This window comes from Nipponia nippon, unplaced genomic scaffold (assembly GCF_047370975.1).
Source record: "Nipponia nippon isolate SJK-2023a ecotype South Korea unplaced genomic scaffold, ASM4737097v1 scaffold_21, whole genome shotgun sequence".
Lineage (NCBI taxonomy): Eukaryota > Metazoa > Chordata > Aves > Pelecaniformes > Threskiornithidae > Nipponia > Nipponia nippon.
In genome coordinates, this window is record NW_028262338.1 from 2,657,845 (window position 1) to 2,672,719 (window position 14,875).

Below are 14,875 nucleotides of genomic sequence, written 5' to 3' on the forward strand. Positions count from 1 at the left end.
TTTACCGCTGGGCCGGGAAGGCAGTGCAGGAGGGAGGGAGGCTGCAGCGGGCCCAGGCTATGGCAGCACTTGCCGTCCCGGGAGCATGATCCCCCCGTGGCACGGCATGGCACGGAGGCCAGACTGTCCCCAGGCAGAGGTGGTGACCAGGCTGATGGCAAATGCCAGAGCCGGGCTGTCCTAGGGAGGCAGATTGGGGGTGGAGGGACCCCACGGCCATGACCCCCCCAGCACCCAGCTGTCGGTGCCTGCTCCGCATCACCAGGAGAGCATCACCCCCGGGGGGGCAGCAGGGGAGCAGCCTCTCTGCTACCGCTTAATAAAAGAAACAAGTAAATGACTTCAGCGTCATTTCATCACTACGTTCCCGTTTTGGGCTGTCCCGGAGGCATTGCTGGCAGGCGCTCCCCAGGCTGCGGCACTCCCATGGGAGCAAACCCACTGCCCGGTGTCTTCGGGGCAAAACAGGCAGGTTGTGGGTTTGCAAACAGGGCACCGAGGCTGCGTTTTTGTTTAGGTGTGGTTCTTGGACGTGCTCAGACAGGCAGAGGCGGATGGGCTCCCCACGGCCCCGCTGTCCTCGCCAGCAGCGGCGCAGAGCAGGCGCGCCGCCTCGTCCCGCCACGTGCTCTGCGAGGCCCGGCACCGCCAGCCCGAACCCCCTCCATTACGCCTTCGCGCGTGCGGCCGCCCCGGCCCGTGGGTGCCGCAGGGGCACGCGGGGAGCCCCACTGCCGCCGCGGGGCCGGGCTGCCCTGAGCCCCCCGCTCCTCGGGGAGCCAGAGGGGGGCTCCGCAGCGGGACGGGCCAGGGCCAGGCCGCGGGGCAGGGAGGCCCGCAGCCCTCGCCGGGGACGCCGGGCAGCCCGGTGCTTATCGTCCCCGCGCAGGACAGGGCTGCGGGGGCACGGTTCCCCCCGCCGGCCGCCGCCACCCCGCCCTGGGCTCTCCTTCCCCAGCCTCTGCCGGGCTTCCCCGGACGTTCACCCTTTCGGCGGTGCCCTGAGCCGAGGCCTCTGCGGCCATCGCACGTCGCTCCCGCCGGCCCCCCGCTAAGGGCAGCGGACGGGTGGCATCCCCAGGGGAAGGAGGAACGGAGACAGATAACCCCGGGGCTCCGTAAAGCGCCTCCCCGTCCCCTTTCCCCGTGCCTCCTGCCCCGCCCGGCCCCCTCCAGACGCTGAGGGCGGGTCGGGAGGGACCAGGCTGCTCTGGAACCGCAGCAGGGAGAGAAACCCCCGGCCGTGCGGGGCGGCCGCGGCCCCCCAGGAGCAGCGGCACCAGGCCCGGGGGACGCACGCTCCGCTCCCCGGCCGGGCGGGCAGTCAGGGGGCACGGAGCGGGGCACGGGGGGACACCGCCCCGGGGGGACACAGGCGGCCCCGGGGGGACGGGGCACAGGGCCCAGGTAGGGCGGCCCAGGCCGGGGGTGCCGGAGCGGGGACCCTCCCCCGGCCACGCCGCTCCGCCCGGCGCGGCCCCTTTAAGCGCGCCCGGGGTCGGCGGCGCAGCTCTCGCGAGACCCGCCGTTGCGCCCCGCCCCGCCGGACGCCGCGGCCGGGCCGGGGCGGGCCGCGGACTACGTGCCCCACAGTGCCTTGCGCCGAGCGGCGGCCAATGGCTGCGCGGGCGGGGGGCGGGGGCGGGCGGGCGGGCGACCTATGGCGTGGCGCCCCGCTCCCGCGCGGGCGGGGCGGGTGTCCGCCCCCCGCCCCGGTCCCCCGGAAGTGATGTCACAAGCCCCATGTGAGCCGATTGCAACACATGCAGCGCGGAGAGGGGGAGCGCGAGCAGCCGGTGTCCGACGTCAGCGCCGCCGCCAGCCGCGCGCCGCCGGGGGGGACCGGGCCTGAGGTGAGGGTGCGGCGGGCGGGCGGCGGCGGCGGGGCCGGGCCGGGCCGGGGCCGGGGCCGGCGCCGGCGCCGGGGCCGGGGTCGGGTCTAACCGCTGTGTCTGTGCGCCGGCCTGCCGCAGGCCTCAGCCGCCGCCGCCGCAGCAGGAGGAGGAGGAGGAGGAGGGAGAAGATGGCGGACGATCCCAGCGCTGCCGACCGCAACGTGGAGATCTGGAAGATCAAGAAGCTCATCAAGAGCCTGGAGGCGGCCCGCGGGTGAGCGGCGGGGCCTGCGCCGCCTCGGGGGCGGCCGCGGCGGGAGGGGCGGCCGCGGGGCGGGCCGGCGGGCGGCGGGGTCGGCTGCCCCGGGGACGGGGAGGGGGGCGGTCCCGGCCGGAGCGGGAACCGGAGCGAGGGGGCCGCTGCCCGGCCCGCCCAGCCCCGGGCCCGCCGCCGCGGGGGCGGGAGGAGGGCGCGGCGCAGCCCCGGCCCGGCGGCCCCTTCCCGGGCCCCGGTGCGCTTTTGTCTCGCCGCGTGGTGAAGCGGCCGGGTCCCTGCGGCCGCTCGGGGGCTCGGGCTTGGAGAGAAAAGCGAGTCTGGGGCCCGGCGAACAGGGCCGGGGGCGCCGTGTGCTCCCCCGGGGACACCGGGGGAGGCTCCGTCGCCCAAAGGAAGCGTAACCGTGTTTCCCGCACGGGAAGAGGGCAGCGCCTGCCGCTCGGCTCCCGCTGGCCTCGGCCTGGCCGTGGCTCGTCAGCTGCTTCCCCCCCTCCACCCCCTGTAAGCGGATGAGCTCCCTCCGGCCGCCCCTGCGGGGGTGTCACAGGTGGCCGTGCCGGCCCCGGCCCCGCCGCGCCGGGCGGAGGAGAGGGGACGCGGGGCCGGTGCTGGCTGCCCAGCTCCACGTCGCGTCCGGCCTCGCCGCGTCCCCTGGCTGCCCCGTGCCAGCTGGCACCGGGGAACGGCGGATTCCAGCTGGAGTCGACAGCTCCTCTGGCCCCCGAGCAGGCTTGGGCTCCTCCCAAGGGACCAGCTGGCCCGGGGACGGCAGGAGGGTAAGGGCAGGCAGGCAGGGGCCCAGGCAGCCCTTACTTTATTACTTCTCTTACTGACACTGATTTGATCTTTCTCACTCCTTCATGTTCCAGTGAAAGCGCTTAGCTCCATTTCCCCAAAAGCAAGCTCTTCCAAAGTCTGGATAGCGTTAAAGTCTCTAATCTCACTTACATCATCCTTGCACTTTGATTTCTTTTTTCCCCACCAGACATAAAATAGATGGATGTTCTTACAGCCTGTCCCATGCCAGAGGTGACACGGTGGCGGTTTCTGTGGGTAACTCAGCAGTGGCTTGTTGCATGGGTTGGGAAGCCACTTGGCCTTGAGTAATTGTAAGAACTATAGGTATTGGAGCTGTAAAATAGCAAAGAAAGTGTGTCTCTCTGTACACAGTACAATAAAATAGAAATGAAGGGTGACTCGTTAGCCACCCTTGTGTCTCCAGTTTCCATAGGCTCATCTGAACCGGTGTTAATCTAGCTGGGGCACTGCTGGCATCGTACTGCGGCCGCCCAAAAGGCAGGTTGCCTTTGGACAGCTCGCGTAAGCCGAGACACCATCTTGTTCTTTCCTTAGTGCTGGCGTTTGTTCTTGTGTGTAGAGTAGGCCAGGGGAATCATTCAGCTGAAAACTAACACAGGCAGGAGGGGAGAGGGGAGGAGAACCCAATCCACAGGTCTCCCTAAGTTGTTTTTTTATCTGATTTATGATGTAGCTGTGCAAGGGATGGGGGTGTGGGAAAAGGGAGTGTGGAGCTAGGTTTTTCCTTCCCTGCAGCAGAATGGACTTTGGCTGCTGAAGATGATCGTTCAGCTGTGCCTTTGCATGGTGTTGACAGCATGCGTTGCACTCACGGGGAGGTCCCAGCAAGCACGGGAGCATGTAAACCGCTTCAGCCATGAAGTTGAAAGGGCTTGGGGAGCTATGGGCATCTGCTGCAGCTTGTGAAAACAGCTGTCGGTCCCTGCAGCAGCGCTGAGGGAGGCTGCGGCGTGTTTTGGAAATAATACAGTTAGCATTTTGGCTCTCCCTGATTCAAAATGTGATAGCATAAGCATGTCTACCTTTAGCGGCAGCTCTCGTGTTGTTTGGAACAGATGAATGTTGCAGAGAACAAGATTAAAACTGGTATCGGAGAGCTCTTGGGAGAGGTGAGGCTGAAGGGCTAGCTTGGAGTGGGTGGCTGTAACCTTCTTGGGGCCACAGCCCAGGTGTCTTCCCTCTTCCCCATCAGTAATCCCTGGCACATCTCTACTTCATGGTAAAGATGCTGCAAGTGCTATAAAATGCGTGTAGGAGGTTTAGCTGAGCCCTCTGGATCCAGCATATCTCCTAGATGTCATGATACTGCTGTTCCTCAATTTAATACGTGTGCTAGCTGCTAAACCGCCACCTGATGAAGGCTGCTGATGCTAGCAATCCTTCTATAAGCAAGGTTATGCTGCTTATGTGTAAACGCGTATCGTGCTTCCAGGGAGTCCTAGCTAAAATTATCCTAGTCTGTTTGGGTCCAGTGAGGGGAAGAGATGCCGTGACTTTTGCCACCAGAAGCGTTAGGCTCCCCAGCACAGGAGGTGTGAGGCAGTGGAACAGGCTTTTCCGGCCTTCAGGAGCGTCGCTTCCTCTTCCTGTGAAGTAGGAAGACCTGTTCTGGGGTGGGCTAGGGGGCAAGGCCTGTAAATAGGGTGATGTGGAGGGCCAGGGACTCCTTGATGTTTCCACCTTCCCTTACTCATGTACTCCTAATAGTGACCCAGCAGCAGTGTCCCAGTTTCATGTGCTGGTTGTTCCTGCAGTGGATCAAAGGGACGGGAAATGGAGGAAGCTGGAGCTAGACGTTCAATTCGCATGTGGCAGCTGGGGCACCTCTGCTGTTATCCAGCTATTTTGGTAAAATCTCAATGAAATCTGCAGAACGTTATCAAAACGTTAAGTGAGCATAAGAGCAAGGACGTGCTTTTATCATGTCTGGGATAGTTGAGGTAAGTGGCAGTATTTGGTCAGAAAACCAAGGGAGAAGATCAGAGCTTCAGCTTTGCCAGAAGCTGATCAGCTGGAGGCCAGCAAGGGTAAGACTGCTTCTCAAACTTTAAGGTAACGTCCTGGCAAGAAGGTCCTGTGTTATTTTTCCAGCCCTGCTTAGGAAAGCTGGCTTTCTCACTGATCGCTGGATAGCAAGAATCTGGCAAATCAAAACAATGAAAAATAATTTTTAAAACCTCCAAACCCTCCCCAAAACCTTATCTCTGCTGGCAGGGAGTAGAAGGAGCTTTTGTCTGTATCTTGCTTCCTAAGACAGAAGTGTTTATTTCCTCCTAGCTCTTCCAAAGTTGAGTTGCAAACTGTCTGAGCCTGTACAAAGTTAATGATTTGATCTTTCTGATTTGGCGAGAAGGGAAGGGGGAGTAGCTGGTTTCTGCAGAGTGTGTATGAGTGGCAGCAAATGAGGCTCGAGTTCTGCGCTGCAGGCAATTAACCTTTCTAGCCAGAAGAAGATGAGGGTAAAAGGCTGGTGGTGAGCAAGTGATGCCCTTGTGAGAAGTCTAGCCTTATCATTCATCTCTGGGAGCTTGGAGTGCTCAGACTTTCATCAAGCATCTTTGCTTCTCCCCTACAAAGGGATTCTGCTTTCAGTCCACAGTTACTTTTTGTAAAACAGAATCTTGGTGAAAGACTCTGCCCCACAGAAGTTGCAGCCGTGTCGTTGCATGTGGATGTTGCAGGAGCTCAAGTTGAAGTGGTACTAGCCGCTATGTTTTTCCCTTATCCTCTCTCTCCGGGCTTTGTTGCTGTAGTTTTGTGCAGTTTTCCAGTGTCAGTGTTAAACTGACAATCACTCTTTGTTCCTTTGGTCTTTGCAGTTCTGAATAGTTAGCAGAGCTATGGTCAGGTTTTTTTTCTGCTAATCTAAGCTGTAAATGCTATGCAAAATCAAGTATCGGCAACAACTAGCGGTCTCCTTGCAGGCTGAGGCCTGAGATGTCATATCTGAATCACATTTGGATAACTTCTCAAAGTCTTAGAAATGAGGGCTTTCTTCTTGCAAACAGCTCTGCTCAGAAACAGCCTACTAACACCTCCGCTGGGCAGGTGGACTTTCTGACCCTGAGCGAGAGCGCAGCAGGGTGTGGAGTTGGATTATAAAGGTGAAACCTTCAGGAACCTGCTGCCTTGAACTTCAAGGCAGGGCTAGACTTCTGTTAAGAGCAGTAGCCCTTATGAGTTATTTAACTGGAACAGGGAAAGAGGAGGGATAGAGAACGGTGTCTTTGAAGGCTCTGTCTGCAAGCACAACTAAGGTTGACAGAGTGTGTCGAAGAACATTGTTCCAAATTAAGTGTTCTGGAAGGTGGGGGGAACAGGGCGTATGCAGGCTTCCAAGCAAATGCAGAAACTAAGTCTGAACAAGTAACTTATTCTGGTTGTAACTGGAAGAAATGTATCGAGGCAGGAGAATGGAGAAATGGCAAGAGAAGGGGAAGTCTTGGTGTCTCCAGAGCCATGGGACAGCAAAGCGATGCAGTTTCCTGCTAGGGTTTGGATTCTGCCAAGTTGAGACTTCCATCTCCTGTATGGGAGAAACCAAACGTGAGACAAAAAGTCACCAGGAAGGACAGAGGTCTGAAAATGTGTGGGAATTCCTGTGAAGTGAAACATATACTAGTTCTGTTTGAGGGTGGAAAAGCTGACCTGTCGCTTAGACATAAACGATTTGCCCAACTGGTGTTGCAGAAAGCATCATTTGCAGTCCTTCTGGAGCCTGGCTGGTCCTGATGGAAGGGCCCAACCTTGGAATTAGCCTCAAGCTGCTGCTGTTGCCCAGCCTTGTGCGACAGGGACGGGAGGCTGCTTGGGAGAAGGTGGGTGGTAGGCTGTGCATCTCCGCACCTTGTTCTGGGGCATCCTGGGATGATGCCACTTTTGTGACCAGGCAAGCTGGCAAGGCTGAGACCTGTTTGGACAACCTGGTGGTTCTGGAGAACGAGATAGTCTTGGCCTGTTCCACTGTTAGAATGGTGGGCCTTTCCAAAAGTGACCCGAAAGCCCACCTTCTTGTGAGGTAACACTGCAGCTGTGACTACTGCAGCAGTGCTAGCTGCTGGGATGCATTTAGGGAATAACTGGGGTCAGTTGCAAGTAGATGTCCTGTACAGGTTTGCCTTGTTCCTGATTTGTTTTGAACAAAGTGCTGGGAAACTGGTGGTGCTGGGGTTATATCGTGCAGCACTGGTGAGCTGTATTTCTGTCCTGAGGTAGGCAGTGCAAATACTTGGTCGCTCCTGGGAGCATCTGCAGCGCTTGACTGTAGATGGCTCGTTTTGCTGATAGCAGGTGCTGTACAGCTTCACTGCACTGAAGTTGCAACTGTGCTGGAATAACTCTTGAGTAGTTGAATGTGCTAGAATAGTTGATTCTCTGCTCCGGTGTGAACTGCTCTACTGCACTGTATATGCATCTAAGATACAGTACACCATCTATAGTGGTGTACTGTATCTTATGTGATTGTAACAATGCCGCCATGTCTAGGCAAGTACCAGTATAACTACCTTGTCTTTAAGTGATGTCATACATCAGAAGGAGGATTCGGTGTGGTCTTTCATTGCTGTGACTGGTTTCTGGCCACGCTGCCAGAGACGTGTCAGTTCAGAGGCTCCCTCCCCTGCTCCCAGGCTGGCAGCAGGTCTCTTTCCCTACCTTCTTTATCGGGATCTGTTTGTCGTTGTGGCTGTGCCTCGGGTCTGGGCTCTGAGAAACAGTTTAACCGTTGATACAGGATCTGTTTCTGCAGAGCTGAAGCTTTCACCTTAGGAGGCGGAGTATGATGGAGACCTTGAACCGAGCCTGGGTGAGCTGGTCGATCTGTGAAGGGCAGTGCTGTGGCAAGGTACTACTTGGCTTTCCAACTTGTGCTGTGTTAATTAGGTGGCAGTGCTGATACGTCATGCTAGTGCCGGTCACGGGATAGCCTTCAGGATCTCCCTGCAGCAAGCTGATGTCTCCAATGGACCTACCTTTGCTAAAAGTCTTTTGCTTCTGCGGGAATCTGGGCTTGGGGTAAATGGCTGTCTTTCACTCTCTGGGGAATGTGAAACAGATGAGTGGGGCAAGGACTGGAAGAGTAGCGTCTCCGGGGTGGCACGTGGAATTTATCTTTACCGACAATGAGTTTTCGGCTTTGGCTTTATGATCCGTCATTAAAGTGTGGAGTGTTTAGGGAAGAGGTTATGATTTAAGTTCTTACCGAAGCTGAACTGCTTCCTTGAAGTAGTGCTTTCTCAGCCCACTTGTCTTAAGGGTAGTTTCTAAAGGAGGTCACGTTTCTCTTACAGAGGTAAAGGCTGTAATATTAATACTGCCTTTTGCTTCTGGTAGTGTGAGGAGAAGGAGGAGACATTTGCAGAGAGGCCGGAATAGAAACAGTCCAGGGCAGAAGTGATACCTGAGGGCTCTGTGGCAAGCAGTCGCGCAGGATGTACGGCAGCTGCGGACACGCTGTTTCCCTGCTTGGACTGTCTCAGTCTCCTCAGGCTGCCAGTCTCCATAGTGCTGGGGTTAGAAGCTGAATGTGGATTTCATGTGAGCGGGGCTGATCACACCTCTCAGGGCTAAGGCAGTGTCTCAAGAGCTTGTGTTTCGGTGGTGTCGAGGGTGGGTGGTCTGAGAAAGCTGCCCTCTCCCTGTGCCAGGTGAGAAGGCAGCTGAAGCCAGGGAGAATGTCCAAAGGGTTGTTGACACCCTGCTGGTCGCCTGTGTCTAATTGTTGTAAAACATTTCCTGGGCTTTCTCATCTGCCAGCTCTACCTGTTCTTGTGAATTATAGCAACAATTAGGAAGTGCTGTTTTGAGAGTACACACTAGCAAGTGGCAGAAAATGACCTGATCTGGGAGAATGGTTACGTGTCGGACAAGAATTCTAGTAAGTGTTTTATAGCCTTTGGTAGTTCGGCAGCCAGATACCTTCTTTTTACAACTTCGTGAATCATTAGTGAACAGTGTGATTCATACACAGATCATCATTCACATAGAGCTAATGAATGAGACCCTGACTGCTGAAGACAAATGACGTGGCAGAAGATGGGAATTAGCACCTCAAAAGAGGACAGACTTTTTTGGCTTTGTGGCAACTGCATTTTTTTTCCCCCCCTCTGTTAGTTCCTTATTCCCATGTAGCTCTGAGGCATTAACATATTAACAAGCAAATCTGGATTTGTTGCTTCAGTCCCTCTGTGTACATCTTGTACCCAACTGGCCCATCAGCATAATGCAACAAGTCTTTTAAACTCGGAGCATTAATAATTGGAGAGGGAGGAGGGAGAGCAGGGGAGCTGTGGCAAAACCGAGCCTCCCAGTGAGTCACACAAATGTCTGAAGTGCAGAAATGTCTGTTCCACTTACCAGTAATTGGGCATCCGGGCTTTCTGTATGAGGTCAGACGCAGCCAATAAGGCCTATTCAAAACATGCCTGTGCAATTATGTTTTGTGATGTGTTGCCTTTGATCCAAGGATTTCAGAGTGGCATTGATTCACCTTCCCTGTGGGGTGTGCAGTATCCACTTGCGCTGATTCAGTGCTCTTTGGCGATACGGGATGAAGTCAGGATCTGCTCCTGGAGCTGCAGAACTGATTCGGGATCTGGGTACTGGTGGCTGCCTGAGCAGCAGCCGCAGTGTCGGAGCTGGCTCCAGTTGGGGACGGGAGGAAGCTCGGAGCATGGAGCTGCTTATATTGACCTCTGTGCAGGTGGTGCATGGTGGACCCATGGGCAAGGGCTCACCGTTACCTGCTACCTGTGCAGCCTTCGGACACGTGATACTTGGCCAAATTCTCTGCTATGTGGAGAAATAGAGGTCTGTGACCTGGTTCTTCTTTCACCTCCTTTCTGTCCCTGGGGAGTGATGCATGCTGAGCTCAGGAGGCAGATCCTGGCAGCAGGCCAGCGACTGCTGAGGGGGGGAGAGCACTACCTTGCCTGACCCTTGGTGAGACACTAGCCAGTCTTGCCTCGGCTCCTTTGCTGAAGCAGCCATCTGCTGCCTCCCTGTGGGAAGCTTTCCCTTGCTGCCAAAGCAGGGGGTGCACCGAGGAGAGCAGGCTCACTTCTCTTCTTCAGGGTGGGTTCTGGCTTGGTGCTTTGCTCCCTAGCTTGCACTCAGTAAGCTTGCTTGGCATCTGGGGGCTTTTCTTCTTCGAGAAGGTCAGTGGATTAGGGTAAGAGGGCAGAATACCTTTTCAGGACAGTCTTAATGTTTGTGTTCAAGCTGTTTGTGGTTACACGGGCTGGTTTTTGTATATCATCTTCCTGTAACGCTGGCAGATGCCATAGAAAATTCCTGTCTAGGGCTCTGGGACAGAACTACAGCTCAAGAGCTTGGCATTGTGTGAGCCATGGTGGCAATAGCTGCATGGCCTCGTGCTGTGCTGCTAAGTGATTTTCCTTTGTCCAGGAAGGTGGCATTCAAAGACTGACTGGGGAATTTGCTATCTGGAGTGTTTCTTCGACTCAGGGGAGGAGGGCTCACTTTCTCCAATTAATGCTTATGCTGAACAGTACTCTTGAGGAAAGAATGACTTGGTCCCCTGGCTCTGCGATCCTCCCCTCATATCCACCCTCCTCCCATCTTGTGCTTTTTCTGTGCTTATGAGATAGCACTGGATCCAGAGAAGTCATCTCTGCCTTACTTTTGGTTGGGAACTGGTCTCTTCCATATCTTCATACCCTTCTTTGGATGGCCTGGAAACCTTTGAGGAACAACTTGTATTGATGACACCTTTTAGTAGATGATCCAGAGTTCTGCTGTATGCTGTGGTGAAATGCAGAATGCCTCTGAGGTGGGGGTTGCGAGGTTCTTGCTGAAATGATGCTGTAAAAAGTACTTCCAACAGTATGGCTTGCAGCTCAACTTTACATTAAACTTCCAAGGAGCTAATGGTAGGTCCCACTGTCAGCTAACCAGCGGTGTGCTCTCTGTCTCGGTATCCGCGCAGCATTTGTCTCCTGCTCGAGCTGTGCTTTTTGCTCATCACCTGAACAGGGAGAGGAATTTCATCTATTTCTGATGGAGACATCACAAAAAGCTGTTGCTTCTCAAGCAGTAGTTAGATTGAGGCATGTTGGCTGTGTTTGTTGCAAAGCATTCACCGATGTTCTCACAGGCAATGCATCTTTGGGTAAGCTTCCAGATGACGTTACCCCTGAAGCACTGAAGGGGTCCTCGGCTCTTAAGATTGTCTCTGCTCTTTCCTAGCAGGCTGACAGGATTTCTAGGAAAAGTTACGTAGCTCTTGCATCTGCTGTCGTCTCTCTAGATTTGTCATCTGAGGTGGACTTGAGCCACTTCCTATTTGATGATGGCTTTGTCGTATTAAAAGACATTAAGTCTTTAAAGGGCACAGCTATGACCTGTTTATGTACTTCACAGTCATAATTCATAAGTTGTAAGAGCATATGCGTAGAACTTCCCTACAGCAAGGTCAGTGCTGTTGCATATAAGCCCTATAAGCAACAGCCTATGAACAGGGAGTGTCTAATGGCCTATGTTTTTTAAGAGAACCCAAACCAGCAATTTTGTACTTGCCTATACCAAAGGATACTTAATTTTTATAGCATCTTCATTCAACATCTCTGCTCAGATACAGGATCAAAAAACCCTCAAATATTCTTTACTTTCATTACGGCTTGTGTGGAGTGTGCTCTCAACTTAGTCCTTCACTGAAGTATCATGTGCCTGCAGTGCTATGTGGGTATTTTTTCAGAAGTAGCACTCTTCTCTTGGACCTGTGGTATGCGCCTGATGAAGTTCTGCCTTGTATTACATAGACGGCATCAGTCTTGCAGCTGGCTGTGGATGTGTCAGTGACGGAACTGGTCTAGCCACCGTATAACTTCAGTAGCCTTGGCTGTCCAGGCAGCTTGGGCTCCTTAATACACGTGATGCCTGCCCAGTAATCCGCAGTCCTCTTGGATGGAGACCAACAGATGTTACCTTGGGAAGGTAACATTGCTTGAAGCAGTATGTGGCAACAGTTATTTCATAGAAAGCTTCCTAGCTGTGGTATGTGGTTAAGATTGGATCATCTGAAAGCTGTTTGCTCCACACTCCTGCCAGTCTCTGGCAGTCACATATAGGCCTCGTGCTGCCCTTGGTTCCTGGGGAAAGCAAAACAGTCATGAAGCTGGTACCCTGTAAAAATAAGCTCATTTTGAGTCCCAGGGAATGACTGACCTTCCTTGTCTCCGTATGTCCATGTTACACTGTGTGCTATAAGTGTAAAATGTTTAATTGTGGAACAGCTACAGCTCAGCTGCTGTTTGTCAAGTCTCCTCTGATGCCACAGGACAGGCCAGTAACTGCTATTTATATAGCACGTCTGTTAAATTAATGCTCTCCCTTGCCAGCACATATCCCAAATTCCAGAAGACAGGTTGAGTGACTGTTCCTCCTCGGACTTCTGGTTGGGATTGCTCTTGTCTGCCAAGTCGAGGGTAGCTACAGTCGGTGCTTGCTGGTTTGGTTTTTGTGTGGTATGCAGCCATGCAGGTAGCCATTTTCCTGATAGAACACTGTGTAAGATGGTAGGACTCTTCTAGAAAACCACTAGACCAGTTTCTAGTTTCAGCTGAAAGCTGAAGGCCTAAGGATCTGCTCAGCTGTTCCTTCTGACGGGCGAAAGAGTAGAAACCGAATCCCTGTAGATGAAGATGGCCACCCAGAACAGGAGGCTCAACTGCCAGCTGTAATGAAAACCTTCCATGGGGTATACTTGGCAGCTTATTTCAAATGTGATACACTGCTCGCTTTGTGCGCTTGCCTTCTGTTGTGGTGGCTTCCTCATGCTGAACCATAAAACGCGTACACAGTGGGCACCGCTCCTGGTGCCAAACGTGGCCTGGGAGTCGGCACGGCCATCCAGCTGGCGTAAGTGTCTTCTGTGAAATCCCTGCCCTTGCCTCTGGGAAGAACCCAATGGTTTTCTTCTTGGTCTGCCATACCGCAGCTGTCGTAAGGCACGGTGAGATGCCGTCGGATGATACCTCTTAGTGCAGGAAGGTCTTGCAGGGAAAACGAGCTGCTTGGATGCCGTAGTACCTGCTTGCAGGAATATTGGCAAAACTTTTCCCTTCAGCTTTTTGGGGCTAGGTTAGCGATGATTCAGCACTGCGCACACTGCTGCTCGCTGTGATAACTTGTTAACATTTGCTCTTAGGCCTCTCTGTGACTGGGAAAGCTGTTTGTTTTGTGGTACAGTTGTCTGAAATTCAAACTGTAGTAACATTGAAGTTTTAATAATAGAACAGGCTGTCCTATCCACAAACATCAATTTTCTAAAGAACTTGCTGTCCTGAGAGAGCAAAGTGTGCTTGGTTTTGCTTCCCCCTTTCCCCCCAGCAGTTCTCTGGCATGCTGTAGGAGCAAGGCTGGAGCCCACCTGCAGTGATTTAGGAGCAAGGTTGGAGCCCTGATCATCATCATCATCATCTATCCTAGAGATACCTGATGCTGGTACCTCCGAGGCCATGCTACATCTGAGCTAATTGCCAATTACTGGCAGGGCTGGCGCAGTGTGAGGAGTAACCATAGTGCCCAGACAGTGAAGTGTTTCTACCTTTCCAGAGGTTGGCACTTAATTGCTCCTTGGTTTCTTTGTAGTATGTGGACACACTTTTAATTGTTTTCTCCTCTCTGGTCCCTTGTGCAGCAGCGGCACAGGCTGTGCTCTCCTGTGGCCCGGGATGCTGGTTTCTTACAAAGCAAACATCTCGGAGCATTTTGGGTCTTGATGCACATACTTGCATTACAATGGCAGCTATTTGGCTGCTGTGCAGGCACTCCTTAGCCCAGAATAGGGACAGCAACTGTCTCTAGCTGCTTAAAACTTCCTGGCTCAGTTCAGTCTGAAAGCATTAGCTTCCAGCTGATCTAGTGTAATTTGTCTTGGGTGCACTAAAACCAGGGGGGGGAACCTCTTAGCAATGCTGCATTTTGAACTCGGGATCCTGCTGAGCGGGATATAATCTGGGGTCCCTCCTTCCTGCGGGAGCGCTGGGGATGGGGCAGGGAAGAACCAGCTCATTGCGCGTTTGATCCCGAGCTGCCAGTATGAGCGCTGCCCTTAATCTAGATTGATTACTTAATTGTTCGCTGTAACAATTCTGTAATGAAGTTCTGTCTGGGAGGGTGCTCGCCGGGGGATTCGTGGTTGGCAATGGCCTGCCAGGCAGCAAACGTCCCATGTGCTTCATGCGCAGCGGAGGCTGTGGTTTTGGAGGTCTGCTGTTTGGAAAGGCCCCTTTCGGGAGGTCGTAGTCAGCATGATTTCCCCTCCCTCATTCCCAGAGTAAATGTGCTCTAGAACCTGGGGCGCAGCTCATCTGGCAGCTGCAGAGGAGGAGGAGGCATGGGATTTTGCAGAAATACCTGTTGTCTTGTTCAGGTGCAGTGGCTGCAAAGGCTGATAGGAAACCTGGAAATTGTATTACTATGCAGAATAACCTACTTTTTTTCTAAGTGTCTTTGAACAGCAGCTTTCTTAGAAAATCTTTATTACATTTTGTCTCATTGTGGTGAATTTAGCAGATGCAACCACTTTTTTTTTTATTTTAGACCTTGCTATCCTGCATTAAGGTCACATACGGGTACAAGCTTGCTTTGAGAGGGGAAAACCACTCTTCTGTGGTGGGATAACAAGGTGTTAAGTGGTGTGTGAAGGAGTTCTGCAGCCATCCTGGCCACTTGTGTCCAGATCTGCTTCAGCTGGTGTCTTGCTGGTCTCAACCTCTCTGGGACATGATTTAATTTAGTGATCGGATCCTGACCGTGTGCTTGTTTGAGGCAGAGGGAGATGAGCCGGGGGTGCTGACTGTTACTTTCAATTAGCTGGCTGCCTAATGAACTACGTGGTTGGGTGGATTAGCTGTACCTGGCAGGCAGCAGCAGCATGCTGGCAGGGGCTGCCCCCCTTGGGGTGCTGGGTGCCCAGGGACAC

At 53.9% G+C, this 14,875-nt stretch overlaps 1 protein-coding gene across 1 annotated transcript in view; it reads left to right on the forward strand.

Annotated features, from left to right (window-relative positions):
• The first annotated feature begins 1,704 nt into the window (after positions 1 to 1,704).
• Positions 1,705 to 14,875, forward strand: part of ETF1 (eukaryotic translation termination factor 1) — a 28,688-nt gene continuing 15,517 nt past the window's right edge. Inside the window, exons 1-2 of the mRNA XM_087760173.1 lie at positions 1,705 to 1,853; positions 1,974 to 2,109. Of these exons, the coding sequence (XP_087616299.1) occupies positions 2,024 to 2,109 (86 nt within the window). The 5' untranslated portion in view covers positions 1,705 to 1,853; positions 1,974 to 2,023. The remainder of the gene's footprint in view (positions 1,854 to 1,973; positions 2,110 to 14,875) is intronic.